This window comes from Phalacrocorax carbo, chromosome 6, assembly GCF_963921805.1.
Source record: "Phalacrocorax carbo chromosome 6, bPhaCar2.1, whole genome shotgun sequence".
Classification (NCBI taxonomy): domain Eukaryota; kingdom Metazoa; phylum Chordata; class Aves; order Suliformes; family Phalacrocoracidae; genus Phalacrocorax; species Phalacrocorax carbo.
This window is the reverse complement of record NC_087518.1, coordinates 41,924,754-41,947,298: the sequence shown is the minus strand read 5'-3', so window position 1 is coordinate 41,947,298 and position 22,545 is coordinate 41,924,754. Positions and strand designations below refer to the sequence as shown.

General features: G+C 44.6%; 1 protein-coding gene across 1 annotated transcript in view; it reads left to right on the top strand.

Annotated features, from left to right (window-relative positions):
- Positions 1 to 9,247: 9,247 nt before the first annotated feature.
- Positions 9,248 to 22,545, top strand: part of CACHD1 (cache domain containing 1) — a 114,822-nt gene continuing 101,524 nt past the window's right edge. The window contains exon 1 of the mRNA XM_064454899.1: positions 9,248 to 9,798. Coding sequence (XP_064310969.1) covers positions 9,589 to 9,798 — 210 coding nt within the window. The 5' untranslated portion in view covers positions 9,248 to 9,588. The remainder of the gene's footprint in view (positions 9,799 to 22,545) is intronic.

Here is a 22,545-nt window from a genome sequence, read left to right as displayed (position 1 = left end):
CATCTAGTCACAAGTCAGATTTTGGAGGAGAATATCTGTATGTATGATCTGTCATCAAAGTTGACAGTGACATTTACTGTTTTTTCAAGAAAAATCTTTTAGGAGCAGGTAAGTGACTGGATCTTCTGGATTTGTAACAGAAGTGCATGTTTTGACTGTTATTTAACTAGCCTATAAATGATCTGTTTAATTAACAGGTAGACTAAGTAGTTCAGAATATAGAATTATGTTCCAAATACAGACTTAAAAACTACTCTCTTCAACGGCTTATTTATTTTTTTCCATTCAGGCATACTTATTTAGTTGATCAGACAAAAAATGTTAAGTCTAAAGTGAGTGTGTCGTTATGTGCTATTTTCCATCAAACTGGAATTTCTCTCTCTGAGGTTTTTTTCTTTTTTTTTTTTTTTTAATCTTGTAACATTACAAAAATCATTTATTCAGATGCATTCCAAACTTTCTATTAGCAGACCTATATTTCTTTCACTGTTACTGGTAGCAAAATTCATTACTGTGCTTAAATGTGATCCCGAATCTGTGGAGTTTACCATCCTGTCCACATGATACCTGTAATTTGCAGTGACAACACAGGTCTAAGATTTTGCAGGAATAAATTCTACTAAGAAAAGTAGATGTCGTATATAGCCACAGTGGTGTAATGAGATTATAGGGGATACTTTTTTTGGGGGGTAAAGAAAAGGGTTAGATCACAAAAATGTAGTAAAAGCTGTAATAAAACAAAAGATAGCAATGTCCCCTGAAACAATAATGACCAAAAAAAAAAAAGGCAGATATCTTGATTTTCTTAATTTTGGTGCTTGTTTACAATCTGACACTGATTCACCCTGATAGCATTCCCCAGAAGGTGGCAAATTCTACCTTTTTGTTCATATCTCACAAGATAGCAACATTCAAATCAGTATTTTTCATCTATTAGAATATGCATTTACTTTACTTCTGTAGGTCCTAATCAGTGGCCAAATTCCAAACCACTGAGCTGGATACACTGAAAATGTAACTACCTGCAAATGGTGTGATCTAAGCATTTATTTAGGTCCAAATTAAGTATTCCTAAAAATGTAATAAAAGAAAATTCCACCTATAGACTGGCTAATTTCAGAGACCATAACCAGCTCAAGGTGTTCCTGGAGCACAGGCTATGATGAGGATCCCGTTGCAGCCTGGCTGCTAAAGGCTAAAGAATTCCAGATGTGCTGGGGCAGAGGAGGAGGATGGGGAGGGTATGACTCCAGGCACAGAGTAGGGTGTTCATTAGCCAGGAAGGAGCCCTGCATTTTGGCCTTCGTTCTTGGGATTACATTTTAATCAATGGTTGTTGGTTGAATGTAAAATGCAGAAGAGAGGAGCAGAGTCCAGTTCCCAGGCTTGGAAGCTTGGCTGCTGAGTGATGTACCCAGTAGACAAAGCTGTTGACTGAGGTGGACACCATCGGGCTGTCTCCTGAGAAGGTGATGATGCGCCACAGAGATGACTGTCACCCAGTGTGGTGAGCAGAGCTCCACCCTGCTGTAAATTCAGAAAGGACTTCCTAGAACAGTGGGAGATGGAGAAAGAGAGGCCTGGGTCCTGCTGAACGTGCAATCCCGGATCACAGAAACGCTCCTCAGCCACCTCCTCCCCGACTGGCAGCATCCCTCATCCAGACAGGCTGGTGAAACCTGTTAGACAGCACTTTCTCATGGCACCGCTCTCCTCCTGCTTGCTTACAACTCTTCTCAAGCTTTGTTTAAGTGCTGGAGCTGAGAGGTTTAAATTTCATGTGCGTGGGGACAGCTGTGTCAGCTGGCAGCTCTTGGGGCACACTGCTCTGTTCCCAGGAGCACACTGCATCCTTTGCCCAATTAGGGAGCGTGTTCCTGGAGACAAAGATCTTGTCAGCCTGATTAGAAAGTGCTCCACAAACCATATCAGGAGGTCTAGCAGAAGTTACTGCTTCACACTACAAGCCTTGCCTCGCATACAGCCGGGCCCTAGGTGACGGTGATATTCATAGCAGCGCAATAGTGCATTCAAAGTGCCTGCTCAGCATTTAGAGGGAGGTTCAGAGTAGGGCCCTTGAGGAATCTCCATGACAGGGACAGCTGAGATACAAACTGTTTTCCAAGAGGCAGGAGAGAGATGGGTGGCTTTCACTTTCTCCCTGTCACCACTGCAAACACTTCCATCCAACCGATCTTGCTGTGACAAAGTAACACTCTTTTGGTCAGATGGGAGATCATCCTCTTATGCCCTTAAAAAGTGCTCACTGCTATGTTTACGTTCAATCCTGTAGCAAGATGTGGTCCCCCAGCCGAGAGAGGATAACTGCACCTCCCCCCAAGATGGGAGTCCAGGAGTGCGTGGAAGGTACACCAGAACTTTTGCTTTTTTTCAAATAATAAAAATGAGGCTATTTTAATTTTGGCAATGAAGCCAAAGGAAAAAGAAAAGGAAAAAAATATTTGGTGCCATGAATTCCATGGCATCAACGTGAAGATAAAAGAAGAGATCCAGAAGGAAGATAAAGAGATAAGGGTATCACAATTATTACAAATATTGCCAGTGGCAGTGCCTGTTCCCAAGGCTGCCTGCCATTTCTCAATGATCAGATCCAGGTTTTCAGGTTGGGGTTTTTTTCCTATTTGTGTTGGAAAGCTCCTAGCTGTTTTTTGCTTTTGGACTCCAAGATATTCATGCTGAAGGGTTCAGCCATTTCTACAAATGAGGTTACGGAAAACTATAAACAAAGCTGTTTTGCTGAGAGAAGAGAAAAGCTGAGGTTGTTCAAGTTTTGCCACACTGTCCAAGAGTGTGCCCTTGGATACACCTGTGAACACCCAGCCAAATTTAGCCAAATTATAAGTCTCTGGAAAACTATGGCTTGCCTATAATCAGTGAGTCTTCGCTAGAGCCTGGCAGCTCCAAGGGTGGAAGCATACTGTGGAAAGCTGGTGATCCTCATAACTAAGGTAGAGGCATATATTTTTCATGTGATCAGTGAAAAGTTTGATGCTGACTGTAACGAGAGAGCCAATCCTGTACTCTCTGACATCCAAGATACATGATGTCAGTAGCTGTTCTGGCCTTGTGAAGGTTCCTGTGGGTCTAATTTGGCATCTGCTGCTGAGATTCTGTGCATTCTCTCCAATGCAGGGGGCTGCTGAGGAAAGATGATACTGAAATAAAAAACAAGTTTAAAAAAAAAAAAAAGGTATCTGATGCTATTTTTAGAAACATTTTTCAGACTATCCTAAAATTATAGAAAAAGTGCAAGTAACACAATAATCTCACAAATAGTACCTTCCTAATCATGCTTGCTCTTTCCAATACCTGTGTGTAGCTGAAATATAATACAGAACGAGAAGAACCATGGAAGAATGAAGAGATCAAGAAATGTGAATTAGAAATTTGTATCCTTTGTTTCACAGCATGGGCATGTCGTTTTATCCGTAAGCATGAAAAATGCTTAATAATCCATATGGTCTTGATTGAGGAGAGAACCATGGGTATTCAAAGAATTCCTTAAACATGTTTCAAATGTAGCTTGCTTCACATTCACAATTTGCTTGGGTTACCATCTGGTTAACCATGATGGTCCTTAATGGAGTTCCCCCCTGAGCTGCATGCCATGCTGCTAGAAGGGGTTATCCCAGGTATCATATGGGCAAAGGAGACATGCTGAAGGCATCAGGTTGCTGGAATAAGGAAAGCTCATGAGCCTAGAGCTAGGATGAGGTTGTGAGCCTATGGAACCATGGTTTCTGGAAGAGGCTCCGGCACACCTGCCTGCTGCCCAGAATCAGTCTGTGGATGAAAGCACAGCAGAAACCTTGGTAATGTTCAAGTGTGGTATGGCAAGAACCGGATGAATACTCTGGTGTCTGCTGTGGCTGGTGAACTATTAACAGCCTAACAGGCTGATTCTCCTACAGGTAATTATGTGATTATGTGAAGGTCATGACTTAAAAATTGCCATGGACTGCTGGACAACTGGCTAAAAAAAAAAGCCATGCCACCTGCTTTTATGGTTATATTAATCTCAAACTGCTTGACTGCAGCTTTCCTACACTGTCTAGTCATCACTGTCTTCTATACTGTGATAAATTGTGTCTATTATTTTTCCTATGTCATGAACTTCTGTTTTAACATCATGCTCCCACAGTGGTTTTGTTTCAGGAGAAACAAGATGTGCTGAGATGCCCTTGTGCCCAGACCCCAAACAACTCTTTCTAACAAAGGGTGAGAAAATGCTGGAGCACCAGAAAGCTCTGCAGGGGCAAGTTTCTTGCTGGCTTTGTCTCCCATTTTCTCCCTCTGGAGCCAGCAGGAGCAGCAAACTGAGCTCCTTCCACCCCTCAATCAGCTTCCAGTGCCCAACCCACCCTTTCCTGTGGCTGTCTCTTCTCCATGGCAAGGATGCCTCTGCCTGTCCCCCTGTTCAGCAGAGCTGCTTGGGTGGGCTGGGTTAGCTCTGCCTACCATCATTCACCTTTGATATCACTTTACAGTTAGTTGACCTGAAAGGAGACCACACCAATAGTGCTGTGATATAGCTATGCAGCTAGCATCAGGCTTTTTCAGTGCTGAGCTGTACAGCTGGGTACAATGCTCACTTTGAAATCCCACACCACACATGTGATGGCTTTAATTTAAAATATTACCTGGTGATGATGGTGCTATGGAAAGAACAGTCTCATAGGCACACTTACAGACCTGGGCTGGGGAAGGTGGAGACCAAGGCATTTTTTTCCACAATCATTACTGGTTTGTAATTTATAGGGGAATGACTGATCGGGTGGGCAGATGTTGCACTGACTGTGAGATAAAACTTGGATTTTAGAGTCTTACAGGCGCTACCATGTGATATGCGTGAAAATGGGCACGTACAAGGAGTACAGACTTAAGAATGGGGTTATACAAATGGTATCCCCATCAGCATTAATGAAGGATGTTCAAGGGACAGTTATTTCCAATGCATATCACGGTTTGTAATCTGCATACAAGGAAAGAAAGTTTAGAGTTGCAGTTTCCAGATGCATTAATCAATTGCTACTTGAAACACTCTGTGCTAAATCAAAGAATAAGAGATGCTACCCTTAGCTTAATCCTAGCATGTCAGTATGTTCAACATGTAACTCTTGTGAGTAACCAAAGATCAAACTTATTGAGAAAGCAAGAAACGTAGCCAAAACTAACACAACAATGAAACTTCTAGAGAAAACATTTGAAAATATAACGAGAGGTGTGGGAGACTAAACATGAAAATCAACACGGAGAAACGAAGCCCTTCAGACTTAGCCTGTATACTTCAGCTCACTGATGACCACAGTAGAAATCAGAAATAGAAAAGGAGTCAGATGAGAAGGTAAAAGCAAAGCACATAAATTAGGAGATACAAGAGGAAGACTGCAGCAAAGCCAAACGTAGTAGCCTCATGCAAACTTCCATTTTCTCTATTTTTAATCTGGATTTATACCAAAAGATTAAATTTAGTCTTTCCTTTGAGGTAAGAAATGAAAGCCACAAAGAGTTTCTCAGTTCCTTTCTTGGTGAGTGACTAAGTATCACTCTGCCTTTTCGGCGGTTACTGGATGCATAGTTTGCACACGACCAGATAGCAAAAGGGCTATGGACCAGGAGAGAGGATCAGGCAGAAACTATGAGGCTGCCAAACATTCTGTCTACCTTATAATTTTTTTGGAGTGTATATTGTATTGCTTGCAGGCGTGAAGATTAGTATCATAAAAGAAGTGCCACTTTCAAGGAGCTTTTCCAAAGGCCAGACTATGCTTTTTCAGCATATGATGGATCTCCTGATTTGCTAGGAGAGCGCAGGGCCTTGCTACAAAGTGAAGCAAGCGCAGCAGCCTGGGGGTACCACAGGAGAGACCTCTGCATTCATATGGGTCTGTACCTGTATATACAGTTAGATTACAGTTTAAAAAATATAAATTAAATATTTATCTGTAAAGAAACTTTAGAAGATATACGCATGATGTCATGATCTCTACAGAGGGATATACACAATTAATAAACCATGTTGAATCACACACTACAGAAATAGTGTTTTTCTTTGGTGCCGTCACATGTACCAGCTATTCTGCAGACATCTCATTTGTTCTGTTTCCCAGCGTTGCCATATACTGACCTATTCGGCATCTGCATGTGCTGCTGTCAAAAGCATGTTTACTCCCACCATGGTGAGGGGATTTATATCTGACATATGTTCCTCTTTTTCCCATACTCCAGCACTTAAACTCAGATTCATTCTTCTCTTGCTCTTTAAAAAAAAAAAAAAAAAAAAAAAAAAAAGACATATTCCTAGTGTGGCCTGATTTTTGCAAATCTTAATGGCTGCATTATTTATGCCTGACGGCTGTCAGTACAGGAGAGACTTAATCTCTTCTCTTCTTTGCATCTTTTTGGTCCTTTCCCTCTTCAGCCTGCAGCACATATACACTCCACTTCTGGGGATGCCACAACCCTACAGCACCAAGCAAGGGCAATCTTCCTCTTCTCCAAGGCTTATTCTAAAGCAAGAGGAGACAGATTTAATTCACAGCTGTGTCAGCCTGACCATCTAAGCATATGAAAGACCAGCCTGGTTTGAGAGGGCAATAAACATCAGGTTGTCTGAATTGGCAGTTTTGACTGATGTCCTGTGACTCCAGAGATCATACAATCTGAATTTCTGGGGTTTTTTGGGTATCCTATTATTTTTTCCCATGGCATTTTGGAGGGAGTTGTTTCCAATTTTGCTTTACATATTTTGATGTGTGAAAGTGAGTGCATGTACAAATAATTTAGAAATGGCACCACTGGTGGTTACTTTGATTGCAATTCTGCACCAGCTCTGCTTCCCACATCACCGACCAGCTCGTCCATAAACACAGGAGGGAATGAGGCTGGTGGGTGGAAGGAAGGGTTGCTAACTGCTGCTGTGCTGGAAGCTGGCTAGCTCATCTGGGGAGGCAGTGGTGTAGGCATGAAGTGTATGGGAACTCCAGGAGGAGTCCAGGTTTGCCTTGGGGGCTGTAGAGTAAATGAGTTTAGATTGTACATGGAAATGTTAAACCTGTTCTGTGGGTTCATCGCTGTGAGCAGGATCCTGGGGCTTTGGAACCAGAAGGACAATTGCCTCATTCATTTCCTGAGGTTAGTTTGTTAAAAAAAAAAAAAAAAAAGACTATTTGTAGCATTAACCTTGTGATTTCACAATTAGGTGCATGAATTGGATGACCTGGATAGCTGGAAATGCAATGGTGTTGCTAATGCAGCTAGCTACTGACTTAGCTCCAGCTGTGACCTTGATTTGATAATTTATGTAACAAAGTTTACAGAGATGGAGTTTTCTTTTCAAACATACAGCTAAGGTCAGAAATAAAATATAAAAATATGGGTAGTTTAGCCAAGATATTTGAAAACCACTTGGCTTTTCACTATAATTTAAAACCTTTGCGTCCTACACTAGTGAGTCTAATAAAAAAACCATAAAATGTAATACAAAAATTACTAGTGCTAAGAGAGAATTTGGCTCAGTTTTGCTTCTCTCTCTTGGGCCCAGGGAAAATATTCCAACAGAAGTCCAAAAGCTTCAGCATGATGGAGTGAAATGCCATGTCTTTCAGATAGCAACTGCTGCTTTAGCAACGGAAATACAGGATACAGATTACGGCAGCTTTGAGAGGCATTGTTTTGGTTTAGATTCCTTTTGCCTAACCAGTAGTCCTTGTCTGCAAACCTGAAAAAAAAATATTTTAGGCCCATAACCACCTAAATGAACAAAAGCCAAGAATAAACTGATGCGGCTTTTGCATATTAAGAATTAAATTTAATTTATTAAAACCAAATGAAAGAGAGTTTTGGTGATGTCCCTTACAAGAAGAACGGCAGGTAAAACCTGACCCTGACAGATGCCAGTGGACGCTGCCTGGCCACAGCCCTCCTCTGCGGGAGAAGGGTTTCGGGTTTGACCCAGCTCCCACTCTTGACAAAGCAGGACGGGGAATTGCTGCTGGCACCCAGAACCTGGGAGAAGTAAAAAAATCAACCGTTAAAGCAGATAGAAACCATGTTTCAAGAAAATAGAATATGATTATAGAAAATAACCTGTCGCTGTATTAATTCTTGGACGGATTGTTAACTCGTGGAATTTACTGCTACAGGACACGAGTGACTGGTAATTACCCAGTAAAGCGGATATTGCAGTCATCTTGTCACTACAGGTCAGATGTATTTAAAAATTATATACTCCTGCAGGGTTTTGACATAAAGTGTTAATTAATGAAGAGTAAATCTAGAGGGTATGTATTTCATATGTGCCTATCATTTGGCTTCTTGGGCTTGCTGATCGCTGGGCAGGAACCGCTGCTGTGTGCCACATAAAGTCACTCTTGCTTTCATGCGGCAAATTTTATTCCCCTGTACACTTTTTCCTAATACAGCCCAGCGTACACGCAAGGCTTCTGGCATGCTCCTAATGAGGTGCATGATGAGGAGGGAAGATGTAAGGTGTGAGGAAAACGAGGGAGTGAGAAAGATGCTGCTACGGATCACCCGGCACAGGGGGAAGAGGCTTGCAGGGCGGACGGGGTTATGACCAGAGGTTGTGGAAAGGGGTTTCTTTGCATCGCCCCCAACCTGGCGTTGATCCGCCCCCAACCTGGCGTTGATCCGCCCCCAGCGCTCGTCTCTCAAAGGGGATGTTTCTCGAGGGTCTCGGCTTCTTATCTGTTCCCCATGCCGCTCTCCCCGGGAGGACAGCTGCCGCCTGTGTGCCACCCAGTGCGTTAGGCTTTCCGCGCGTCCCCTTCGTTTATTCAATTTCCAGCCCTGTTGCACACAAACATTTTCTCAAGCCTGTGCTGCGCGGTGCCGCCCGGGGAGGGGTGACTCCGTGCCCCGGGTTGCGAGGGGAGGCGGGCACGTTGCCTGATTTAAAAGTTTTTTTTTTATATAAAAAAAAACCCTAACCGACAAAAAAAACCCAAACAAACAAGTAAAAAAGTTTTTGAAAAAAAGGTTTAAACACAAGAATGAAGTGTGCTGACTTTTAGAGACGGGCTGACGGCCGCTGAGGCACACGCTTGCGGCGGCCGCTGCGGCAGCGCGGGCGGGAGCGCCAGCCTCAGCCCCGCTCCCCCGCCGGGCCCGGGGGGCAGCGCGGCCCCGGCGGCAGCGGGCGGGGCGGAGGGATGGGGGGAGGGAGCGGGGGGGCCCGGCCCGGCCCGGCCCCGCGCTGCCCCCGCCCGCAGCGCGGCGGCACCAGACGCCTCCCTCTCCCCGCGGCGGCTCCGGTCCCGGCCCCGCCGCTCCCGCTCCTCCTCCGCTCCGCAGTTTGCGTCTCGCCGCCGCTCGCAGCCAGCGGCGGGGCCGCGCCGCGCAGTGTCCCCGGAGCCGGGCGCGGGGCGCAGCGGCCGCCCGCCGAGCCGCCGCCGTCCCCCTGCATGGCGGCCGCCCCGCAGCCCTAGCCGGTCCCCCCCGCAGCCCTAGCCGGCCCCCGGGGCCCGGGGGAAGCGGCGCGGGAGCCGCGGGGCGGGGGGGGAGGTTGTCCGGAGGCGGCGTCCGCGGCTCTCCCGCCGCGGCAGCATGGCGCGGGGCGGCGGGCGGCAGGAGGCCGCCGCCACCGCCCGGGGCCGCCGCCCGCGGGGCCGGGGGCCGCTTGGCCTCCTCTGCCTGGCGCTTCTCTGCGGGCTGGGCGCCGCCGAGGCGGAGTTCTCCATCCTGGACGAGGCGCAAGTTCTGGCCACCCAGATGAGGAAACTCGCCACCGAGGAGCTGGGGGTCGTCACCATGCAGGTACGGCCCGGCCCGGCCCGCGCCTCGCCTGGTTTTCCCTCCCTCCTCCTCTCCCTCCCTCCTCCACACGCTCTTCCCGATTCCTGTTTTGCCCTTTCTTTCTTCTTTCCCTTCTTTCTTTCTTTCTTTCGTTTCTTCCTTCCCCCTCCCCGGTTCTTTTCTGCTTCACAAACTTCCCCCCCCCCCCCCCCCCGGCCCCGCCGTGGGGGCCGCCCGGCTCCCCTCGGCCCCGGCTCCCCTCAGCCCGCCGCGGAGCCGCCCGCCCGCCCCGGCCCGGGGCTGAGGGGTGCGGGCCACGGACCCCTTTTTATTTGTGAGTTACACAAAAGAAGCGGGCAGAAAACGCTCCCCGCCGCCTCTCCCCCCGAAGTCCCGAAGGCCGGTTTTTGCGGAGGGGTCCGAGCCCGGCCTTGGGGCTGAGCCCGCCGCGCTCCGGGGCGGCTGTCGGGCTGTCGGCTCGGTGCTAACCTGCCTCCCGCCCGAGCATCCCTCTGCCTGCTGGCAGGGAGCTGTAATGAGTCGTGTCCAGCCCGACAACGCTCAGATCGGGGTAAAGAAATGCTTCCCGGCCCGAGCGTGCGTTTGGACAAGTTTATCCAGATGCTGTAATTCATTTCGGGATTTGGGTGAAGGAGGTGATGAGGAGCTATTTGCATCTCGGGCTGAGAGGCTGCATGTTAACGGGGTATTTTGTGGAGGGACTGGTCGGACTTGCAGGGTGTGCTGGTACCTGCGTTATTGCTGTCGGCTGCGGAACCTCGGGGGGGGAAAGTGAAATCAGATCCCAAGCAGCTTTAAGCGGAAGATATGGTCAGTACCAAATGCAGTTTTAAAAGCCTACCAAATTGAAAAGGAGACACTTTCATAGAATCAGCAGGGGTCTCTACCCAAATGGCCTTTTATCTTCTCTAAACTGGCTTCATTCTCTCACCTCTGAAACATCTTTGTGCCTGCTGGCCTCCTAGGGCTGTGTTTTGTCGGGGAAAACACTGAGCTGTCTCTTGTCCTTGATGCTAAGAAGAGGTGGATTTAAATGACTTCACTTAACAAGGTAGACTACTGATGTACTGAATTCAAGGAAGTCACTTTTTTTCCTATGCCATGCATACGCATGCATGTATTTCCCCTCAGGATATGAGCATAATTATGTAAATGGTGGGGTCTTTGGTTAGTGCAAATTAAATCAGTATAATTGTATTGCTAAATCTTTTCTGGTGTTAAGAAAAGTCTAATACCGCCATCTCAACAAGTATTGTCTTTTAAAAAACAACTCAGAAAAATATACATGGTTACCCTACTGTGATACACTAGGTAACCGTAGGATGAGCCAGGTTTTCTTTCCAAGAATTATACCGATGATACGAACTCGGGAACAATCTGGATGATTGGTGCACAGGGATGCAAATGATGTTAAACCTGTGTTTACTATTAGTTGCATATTTAAGGGCCGAAAGTAATTTAATGTGGTGAAACTGGTAGTAGACTCTGAAAACCCTTTTCATACTGAGCTCTATTTTTATATGCTTAATATTTTGGCTGCCTTAACTCCCATCAAGCTAATGCGCAGCTTGTCCTTTACTCTCCCCTGTAACATTATTACAGCTGTTTAAGATTAAAAACTGGTGGGAACAAACCTCCCCTGAATTTAGAAGCTTCTTTGCTGACCTTCTACAGTAGAACAAAAAATGTTATGACATGTGTCACTGCAGCCCGTGCTTCTCACTTGATTTTTAGGGCAGAAATTTCCTCAGCCTGCTTAGGCGAGGCTGGATGTAGCTGGCGCAGAACTACCCTTTTTTTCGCTGGTGCAGGGCTGTTGGCGAGCAGTGGCAGGTGCCTGGTGCCAGGCGGTGGGTTGCCTGTGCTGCAGGACCATTGGTGCAGCCGAGATGCCCGAGGTGATGCAAACAGGTGCTGTGGCAGGGCTGTGCCTGGGTGGAAAGGAGGGGTGGGAGATTTTGGAAGAAGAGCGAGAGTGCTTCTGGGCTTCAATTGGATATAAATGTAGGGGTGTTGCCCTGGGTTTAGAGGGTGATGTGGAGGCAGGCCCCAAGTCAAGACCTAGTGAGAGGAAGCTGCGGTAGCGAGAGGAAGGATTAATATCCTACCATTTAGAAGCTGTGGTTTTATTTAGTTTCATAAATTGTAGAGGAGGAAGCGGCAGGATTTAATGCTTCCCTTGCGCTCTGCCTTCGTGCTTTGGTCCTTGCCAGTTGTGGCTCCCACGTCTGCATATCCTGGTAATAGGCAGGAGGGGTAATTGTGGGAGAGGGCTTTGGAGGAAGGATAGGTCTGAGCTGGAGGTGGGGAAGAAGCATCCAATGAGTGAAGGAGCAGGTGGAAATGCTTAAATAGAGTGACGGTGAGAGGTTGGTTTGGGTGTGTTTTGAGTCTGGAAAAGATGAAATTGTAGACGGAGCCTCTATAAATGCAGGAAGGGAGTATGAGGTGGAGCCTCCAGAGCAGACACTAGAGGAGCAATGGAAGAGGTAAGAGGGGAACCATGAAATTTCTGAGCCTTAAATGACTGCGTAATGAATATGGAAGTTGTGAGATAGAAAATAAATTTGGTTTCTGCTGGAGCAGCCATCAGCGCTATAAACGAGATCTGTTTCCTCTGTGTGGTACCGACTTCCTGCGATACATTTTTATTTTACCAGTATTTCACGTAATTAGTCCAACAGCAATAAGGACTTGGTGTTTTCAGTCAAATCGCATTGTTTTGCATTGTGGAGAGGAATGAGGTCCATGTACATCTGCATTGTAATATAGGCTGAAGCTACAGGAAGAGCGAGGATGAGGGAGATTTCTGATGCCAGCATCAGTGTGACAATTGTTTTTGGCACTCATACCACAGCTTTCTATTTATAGACACTTGCGTGAGTGCATTTGTGCACTATCTGACTATTACCTTTAAGTAATGCTTTGTTTTCTCACCCATGTAAGTGCTCTGATTTCATATATAAATTTATTCTTTGAATGGTACTGCACAGAGCAGCTGAGGATAATGTATCGTATGTGACAATTCATGAGATGAACACCTGCTGAACGTATTGAACACCAGTTTAACAGTTTCTTACTTTAGTCTCAAAGTAAAATGTACGCATTTGTATCACACGAGGTATTCTCTTAGTGAGAACGTGTGTTGGGCGCTGCAGTGCAGAAGGATGTGTGGGTTCCTGGGTGTCGGTGTGTTACTGCCCTGGGTGTTATTTGTCCAGGAGTGGTTAAATATAGAAAGTTCATCGATTGTCTCACTTTCTGTATTGCAGCAATTAATTATTATTCCCACTCCATTTGACAGTTCTACAAAACCACAGTTAATGACACTGCTGTATCTTAATATCACATGTATTTCCTTCTGTGCGTCAGGGTACAGGGTGGTGTGTATGTGCACATACTTGCGCATTTTTTTTCCCCTGAGCAGTAGAGGTGATCTGTTTATGGTTCTCCCCAAAGTTCGACAATACTTCGTCCGAAATAACCAGAAACAGCCGCACTGTGATCCCTTACAGGAGAGAGGGTGCCGCGCTGTGAGAGCGGCAGGAGGAGAAGCTGCTGGTTCGCACGGGGCTGCTGTGCCTGCAGCAGGATGCAGGTACTGTGCCTACAGTCACCTGTAACCATTGTCTTCTTTTTCCTGTTAGCTAGAGCACACGTTGACAGTGTCAGTACCATTCCAGGGAGCAGCATTTGGCAGCAGGCTGCATCCTTGGAAGACGGCATGCAATCACATCTCCACCTGCCAATCTGAGCAGCCGTATTACTTGTCATTACTTAGAACCTACATCTTAAACAGCCTAATGTCATAACTTGCAGAGAGCTGGAGCCTGGTGAACGAGCAGTTCGCGTGGCAGTCCTGTAATGTGTTCTTCTGGGCAGAGCTGACACTCAGCAGTAATTAGAAGCTAAGTGCCCCTTTATGCTAAAATTATAACTAAATTGGTGGTTGTGGCGTGACCTGGTCTGCTGGTAGAGTTTCACCATCCGTGTTACCTGGCTCGTTTGACTTGGTTGAAATTACAGAGTAGGCTGTGGGTTGAAACAACTGAGATTCTTTGGTTGGGAGGTAGAGGCAGCAAAAGGATAAACCAGAACTTTTGTGATCATTTTGTTTGGTTTTGGCATGGTTTAACTAACCCTCTAAATCTGCACAGGGCGTCCAAGGTGAGGGCTATTTTTTGATAGTGTAGGGCAAGGCAACATCTCTGCCTCAAAAATGGGGCTCTAATACTTGCAGTGAGAGTTGAAAGGATTAAGCAATGCTTTGAAGATGAAAAGCATGGTTAAGCGCTTCTATAACTTTCAAAATGCATGTTGATGTTTCTAGTCAGATAGTAACAAAAGTCATAGGCCCAGAGGGCCTTGAATATTTTTGAAGGCAGCTCTGCCATCTTAATCCTTTACACTTGATGAAGGAAGCACACCCTTTCTCGTTGTCTGGAGGTTAGAAGAAAAAAATGCATTTTGACCCTGAAATCAGCAGTTTACTGGTAATTTTTTCCCTGCCTTTTTCCTTTTTTTTTTTTTTGTTTTGTTTGTCTTGTTTTATATCAATACTTGCTCAGGTGATGTAGTGATGTGTAAAATAATAAACAGCATAGTACATGCTTCTCCAGGTTGATTGGCAAGTTTATTATTTATTTTACTAATCACATGCCTGGCCATATGTTTTTCAAGAAGAACAGATTGTGCATAGACCAGAATGACACAGAGACAGGGAGATGTCTAGATGTTTATATGAGGAGGGTGCCCTGACACCATTGTTCTGAAAAATCCATGTTCTTTGAAGATTTCTGGGTGATGGCAAAGAGTTGCAGTCACTAGAACTGTCCATTTATTTAATCTCTTTGAAAATGAACACTGACAGAATACAGTGTTTTTTTCTCTAATGGAATGGTCTTCTGGCTAACAACAGTGGATTTCTGACTTAGAAGAGAGAAATCCCATTCTGAGGTGTGCTGCAGACCAGTTGAAATGCCAGAATTGTAGTTCTCCACCTCTGAAACCAGGGTTTTCACACATTTCCCCTCTTCTTTGTATGGGTATTTACAAATAAATCTGTCGGTGGCTGTGACGTGCTTGTGTAGCAAGTGATGTAGGGCACCACAAGTTCTCCAGCACCGGGTCTGAAACCTGGACCTTGGTGGACCCTTGGCCAAATGACAGCACAGAAAACTGCTTCCCTTTTTTTCCCCTTTTATTTTCAGGTTATTTCCAGCTTGTGAAGCTGAAATACATTAGAAGAATTCAAGTAAGGAAGGCCGATAAATGTTTGACTGTATCTTTTCTTTTTTTTTTTAATTATTATTTGGCAGTAGTGCTCACTTTGGTAATAATTACAGAGTAGAAACCAGTGGAGTAAAACCTCATCTGTTTTACATGATTATGTCTTGGTTTGAATCCAGCTACAGCAGCCTTTTTCAAGGCGCTCTGAAAGCCCAAGACTGCAGCAGTTTTTCATCCTGTTCCACACGGATTCTTTTTTTTTTTTTTTTTTCCAGCATGAAACATTTCAAAAAGATAGAGAAGGGTCCTGGTGGAAGGGCAGTGAAAATGGCTGTGCATAGGAGACGGAATCTGGATTTTTAATTAGGCTTTGAGTTGTTTCTTCAAAGTGTCGGGACATCATTAGTGATGTAAGTTTTGTTGCATTAGCAAAGACTGATGTTGCACTTCAAATGCAGAGAATGCAGCTGTCCTGTACAGATAAAAGTTGCCGAGTGTGGTGCAGCAAGGTGGGTTGGTAGATAATTAGCTGTCCCCTGCACTGCTGCAATGAAGGACACTGCCAGTCGTGGTGAGGAACAGAGGGGTTATTAGCAGCAAGAAATCCAAGTACATCATGAAGCAATTGGGAACACCATCTCAGCTGTGGCAGCACTGATAACATGTATGTTAAGAAGGTACAAAAGTAAAAGGCATGTGTTAGCCCTCTTTTTTCTTGGCTTAATTCAGGAGAGGAGGAACCATTAGTGCGTGACAATCTGAACATAGCAGAGAAGCTGCTCTGCTACCAGTAGCTTGGCCAGGCACCAGTGAGAAAAAATGAAATGCTTATTTTCAAATAAGCTCGAGTGCTTCACCTTCTTTCAGACAGAAAAGCAAGATATGTCTGAGAATGGAAGGAAATGTGAAGTTTAAGATATTTGTGTGTGTGTGTTCGCCAGTTATTATTTTATGTCTGTGGATAAAAGGAAGTATTATGTATTAACAGATTTTTTTTGTTTAACAGTTACTGTTTTCAGTTCATCAATTATTGGTGAAAAATTGGCAAAGAAATGTTTGGAGCTGTGTCAGTTTGTGTGTGGAAGTGCCCAGCTGTAAGGAATTATCCCAAATGTCTCTGTGTCCTTTGTCAGGACACTGCATAGTTTGAACTGCTCGGGGCTGAGATACGGGGCTACCAGAGTGTGAGCCTGGCTCTCCGTGAAGCCTGCTCATGGCAACACGTTGTGGGTCAGAGCCTATGGCGGCTTTGCTGGGGACTTCAGTGGGGGTTGGAAAATGTCCCAGGAATGATTCTGTTGTATGTAGTTGAATAGGAAAATATTAACTTTTGGGTTTATTTTTCCTTTTTTCCTGTACCTGGATAATATAGCTTAAAAATGGAAATTTAAGTAACTTATTTGATGTATCAGCCTTTGTTTTGTATGTCAAAAAAATCTGCTGAGGTTTTGACTAAGAGCTATACTACCTATTCTTGTATCGTAAGCTTAATACAGAATAAAGTGTAAAGTATGGAGGGACTGCATTCTGCAGTCATTGCTTTCCTGTAGTTTATTGTTGTTGAATAATGTGCAATGTGAAATCTGGGAGGATATTCTTGTGCTCTCTTTCCCATGGAAAACAGAGTTTACTAACGTGGATACTTAGCCAGCATCCGTTGTCAAGACACACTTTTTCTAATATAAAATAGTGTGCATGCTAAGTCATTGCTTGAATCTTGCATTATGTGTGTTCTTCTCTGGTACAGATTTCCGTACGATACTGCAGGTCTAATTTAGCAGAGAAAATCTGAGCTGACTTTTGAAATAATCATGGTACCACAAGTCAATAATACTAATTTCCAATCCCATGAAAAGTTGTAGTGGAGTCCCTTTTATCAACTGCCTGTAAGGTCTCTGTAGAGTCTCTCAAGTGATTTTGCAAAAGTGTATTTGCACAATTACAATCATTAGTAAAAACAAACTATTAGTCTCCCTTTACCAGCTTCTCAGCCAGAAGCAGCTGATAAAACCAGCTTTTCACTAGCGCTGTTCCCAAGCACATGGCTTTGCTCATCTTTGACTATGTGATTTGAGGATCCAACCACTCTAGTAGGACCCGAGGGAATGGCTGGAAGGTGTGCCAGGGGAGGTTTAGGTTGGGTATTAGGAAAAGGCTCTTCACCCAGAGGGTGGTGGAGCACTGGAACAGGCTCCCCAGGGAGGCAGCCACGGCACCAAGCCTGATGCTATTCAAGAAGCAGTTGGACAAGGCCCTCAGAGATATGGTGTGAAATTTGGGGTTGTGCTGTGCAGGGACAGGAGTTGGACTTGATGATCCTTGTGAGTCCCTCCCAACTCAGGACATTTGATGATTGAGTCAATGATTCTATTAGTAGAGCAGAAGAGCCCTACCACCTCTTTGAGAAAAGCTGTAATTTTACTTTCAGCAGTCTAGCCAGTGCTCTCTGTCCAGTTTTGGCCATCCTTTGCACATGCTCCTGTGATGTTATATGCATTCTTGGCTATACTTATAATGGTCACAGGTGGGAATGAGGCCAGGGGAAAAGGCTTTAAAATAGACATATCTGGAAGTTGCCGTAAAGGTTTCTAGAATTTCTTGTGCATTCACTGTGGTAGAGTTATTGGAGTATTTTTGTGCCCTTTTTTTGTGGCTTTTGGACCTGAATGTGTTTAAAAGCGAGTTCAGCTTGATGGCGATGATATGATGGTACCACACCAAAGAGCTGGGGTGCTTCCATGACCTCCCTGTCTCTGTTTCAGTCCCTGCTCCTCTTACTTTCAGCAAAGGAAATACTAGAAAACTTTCCTTTTGGACCATTCTGTCACCTCAGAGGTAATATTGAACCAAGCCTGGGGAGATATTTGTGGTGATGGGGCAGAGGGGAGAAGGGACAGACTCCCTGAAGTAGCTATAGTGGGAGCCTGTTTGCCTGGAGCAAGCCCAGGCTCTGAGCCAAGGCTGGAAAGGGCTCACCAGCCCTTGGGAAGGTCGCATGGAGAGCCAGGAGATCTCTTTGCCTTTTATTTGTTGGCAAATAAAGGAACCCCAAACTGTGGGGGTCAGCAGTGTAAGTTTTTTATCATAACAGACTTTCCTTTTGTGTGAGGGTAGCATTTGATACTAAAATGAATGGCAAGTTAGCAAAATATCTTGGTTTTAGCCAAATAAGCAACAGTCTTCACCAGTTCCTTCCCAGAAGACATGTTAGCACAAGGAAGATCAGCTGTGTGATCTCTGCATGCCTGTGGCTGATCCTGGTTTCCTCTCCTTCCCCCTTACCCAGTGGTGGCAGCTGGGCATGAAAACTGGTTGAAAAGCGCTACAGCCGCAGGGAGAGGTGTTCAGCGCATCCAGACGATGGTGTGGCCAGCAGTGATGGCAGAGCTGTTCCTGGCCAGAGCCCATTCCATGTCTGCTGCATATCAGATCGTGTGCTACAGCATGGGACAGTTCAGCTTGCTGTTGCATTATCCCAAACCTGGCTGCTGCTTTGGGAACAGGAGAAAGCCTGAGGTCTCAGCAGACCGGTTGTGTTTGACTTGTGCTAGTACTGTTTTGTCTTCAAACAGCAAGGAAGAGAAAAATGGGCCGTGTGATGCTTTTCAGGGTGAAGTAGATGCTGAGATGTATGCATGGGCAAACATCAGGTGAGGGGCGCTTTTTGGGAATACTGTACGGTAGCCTGGTATGACTACAGAGGCTTGCGCTTTGTGGGAGCAAAATTAAGTTTGCCTGAAGTGTTTTATTTCAGTGGTAGCCTATCCATTGCACATCAACACATAGGCAAATGCTGATGGAATATCAGTGCAGAAGGTTGTTTTCAGGATATTTTTATTGTTTTGTTCATGGTTAGTGAACTAACACATTGTGTTCCCTTGTTTTTTCCGATACAGAAGTCATATGGCGTTTCTGACTTTTGATTTTGGAGACCTAAACGCCATTTGGAGGAAAAGAAAGCAGCAAGATCTCTCATTGCAAGGAATGTAAAATAGAGGAGGAAAGGCCACTTCAACTCAGTGGATCCTGAATTGCAGTTCAGTATTTTGTTAGCAGTGGAGGCTGAAGCGGGTGCAGGTCTGCAGGTTCAGCTCCCAGTTGACAGCAGCTGGCACGTCAAGCCCTTGTGACAGCAGTATTTGAGAGAGGCCAAACGAACGTTTTAGAGACAGAATTTTTGTGTTGTATGAAAGGCATACGAAGGGTAAAATAAAAGGATATTTAATATGAGGATAATACATTTAACCATTTTAACAGTGAATGGATATTTAATTTAAATGTGCTACAATTGCGGTCTGGGTAGTCAGACTTCCTTGAGCATGCTGGTTGCCCAGACAGTTGTGTGTAATATGAATTTCATAGTTGTCTTTCATTTCTTTTGCCAGAGGCTATCCAGGACTGCCAGGAGTGATGTGGGATTTATTCCCTTGGTCTGGCTTGGTGGAGTGCAGCTATAGGAAACAATTTATAGGGAGAACTGCACTTTCTGGTGCAGGCAGGAAGACAGGAGTAAGCACTAAGGATGGCTCATTTGTCACATTATCTGGCAGCGGTCAGGCATCTGTTTTTAAACTGTAGATTTCAAAGTCTTTGATCTGTTAGATTAAAATTAGAAAATGTTATTCCTGGACACACAGTCTCTTGTCTTGCTTGTAGGAGGTCATGATTTTAAAAAAGATTTTTTTAAAAAGAAAAATGTTAATATTCAAATACGTTGCAGGAGGAGAACAAAAATTACAAACTTTTAAGACTTTTTAGCTTTAGATTAGCTTCACCAATGTCAGCGTCGCAAATGTACAGCTAACATCACTTAAGTATCTTACCTTCTCTCGTCTGAGTTACTGCTCGGTAGTGTAATTTGGGAAAAACTGAAGCATATTTTTCATTTTTTATTTTTGACTGAAATGAAGCTAACATTTTAAATTATAATATTCCAGTTCTTCCTTCTGATTTCTGCTGCTGTTGTATTTTACATAATCCTAGATGATTCCGGTAGCTGCTCTGAGGCATAGGCTTGATGGTCTTGAAGTTGTTAAAATCAGTTAGCTAAAGATCCAGCTGCTCTTGGCGGAGGTACCCATGCTGTGCTGAGCTTGCTTCCAGAACTGCAGGATTTTTATTCCAAAAGTTGTGTTAGGTTTTTAACATTTTAGATATTGACATACTGATGATGCTGTATTTCCATTAAAACTGCTGGATGCAAAGCCAAAATTAAAATAACCCCAACATAACCATACTAGTAGATAACTAGATTAGTAGAAATGACTAGTCATTTATTTCTGTTTGGTAAGAAACAGAATCTAATGAATTTTAAAATACTGATACACCGCGATGTCACTTAATGTAAATCTACCTCCTGCTTCATATTTATGTATTTATTCAGTAAGCTGTTGACTGTAAGTCTAGAAATACGTTTAAAAAAATACGTTCCGGTAATTGCAACCTCAGACTTTCAAACACTGCTTTTTCATACATGTCCGCGAATAGAAAGTCAGCCTCCAAAAATAAATGAAACCCAATGTACATTGCTATGGTTTCCAGTGTTTGAAATAGAGGATTTCTCTTTGAGGAGCAGAGGTGCAGCAGCTATTTTGAGAAGGGAAGAAGGCTTGGAGTCAGGATGAAATGAATGCAGACCTGCTATGTGAAGGCTCGTTTGAAAAATAAGGCCTGCTGAGTGTGTTCTCTGCTTCAAGTGTGTCGTCTGGATCATTTATTAGAGCCTGAAAATTCATGCTAAAGAGGAAAACTAAGCAGCTAGAAAGGGATAACACAGTCATAAAAAATTTTAGTAGAGAAATGCATTGTTTTGGGGATTCTTTGAAAACGTCACGAAAGCTATTGTCTCTTCTGAGCCAAGTTAGATGAGAGCCACTTTGCTAAGATGCATGTATAGTGTAGGTCAGGCTTATTCCAGATTCTCACCTATTTTTATTAATACATATCTTGGAAGCAATTTCCCTAACGGCCAGCATCGAACGAGCACTTAGCCCTCCTCTGCGTGACATGTATGGGGCTGAGGTGGTTGGTTCGCAACTCCAGTATGGCAGATGGACACACCTCTCCGGTCAGCACAAGAAATAACACGATTGTAACAGGTACCCTGAATTTTTGCCCTTGATAGAAGATATCCCTGAGGGACTGGCAGGGAGCTGGGTGGACACCTAGGGCTGCGAATGTGTGGACCTGAAGATCTGCAGAGTGCTGTCTGCATGACAAAACCCAGCATTTTTAGAACCATCCGCTCTTCCTGTGACTGCAGGGAGGAGCTGGACTGGGGTTTTGCCACTGCTGCTAGGAGATGACATTTCATTTTAATACTGAAAACAGATCCACGGCCTTCTTGGGATTCTTGCTCTGAAATAAGGTTAGAGCCAGTATTAGCTTTGGGCCCTAGGTCTGATTGCAAGTCCAAAAATATATCTAAAATATTAGAACCTTGCTATAGCAAGCCTGTGGGCTGGCAGTGTGGCTAGTTGCAGATCCTGCAGAGGCCGGTATGTGAGGCTGGCATACAGCCATACCCACGCTGGTGAAGATTGTCAACTTGTGGCCTTGCTTTGATGCAAAAAGAAAAAAAGATTATTTTTTTTTTTAATTTTCCCTTTTGGTGGACAGAAAATAACTTGCTTTCTTGCAGGGCTGCCAGGAATTTATATCTACCTGACTTAGTTATTCAAAACCTTGGGAGACGCTGAGCCCCTGTGGGCAAAGGAAAGAGAAGAAAAAGATATGGAAAGGGGTATGATGGAGAAAGTGGATAAAGTGGCTCTTAACTGCTTTGGTTTTGATAAGAGCAGGAGCAAATGCTCAGGAATGGCAGCTCACCAGTTAATCCTGACACCATAACAGAAGAGCAGGATCTGATCAAACTCTTTTAATCTTACTGTTGCCAACCCGCCAAAGCAGAGATGCTGCTGTCCTCTGAGAATCATGTTTGGTGTAGGTATGTTGTCTGGGCTGGAATTGTCTTTTCTGTTTTATCCCTGAACTGTGGCAAATGCAGAGTGGTCACGGTCTGAGGTGCCTACATGTTGCTAAATACAGAAATTAAAGCATTAAAACATACAAAGTGCACCTTTGACTGTCGTGTGGGTACTGGGCCTATGTGAGTATTACTGCAGAGGAGTTGCGAAGCATTCCCAGCTACTCATTTTAAACCCCAGTTTTCTAGTAATAGACTTAAAAATCTTATTGTGGAGTTGAGTTAGTGACTGAGTCTTCACTTTATAATCTCTTTATAAAAATGTATGCACATTAACAGGACGTATTTAATAGACACACTGCCTAGATGAAAGGGTGCTTTGTGGAAGGAGGCTTTTGTGTATTTCTGGATCTCTCAGCAATTCCTGCGGAGCTTCCTGAGTCTGGCTGACACTGAGCGGCAGAGGAAAAGACCTTCTCGCTTTCAGCTTGAATGGAGAATAATGGGGAGCGAGATGGGAGTGGGGGAGGGAACCCCACTCCCCGATGCGGGGCGATTGGTATGGGCGCTCACCAGCCGAGCATTTAACATTT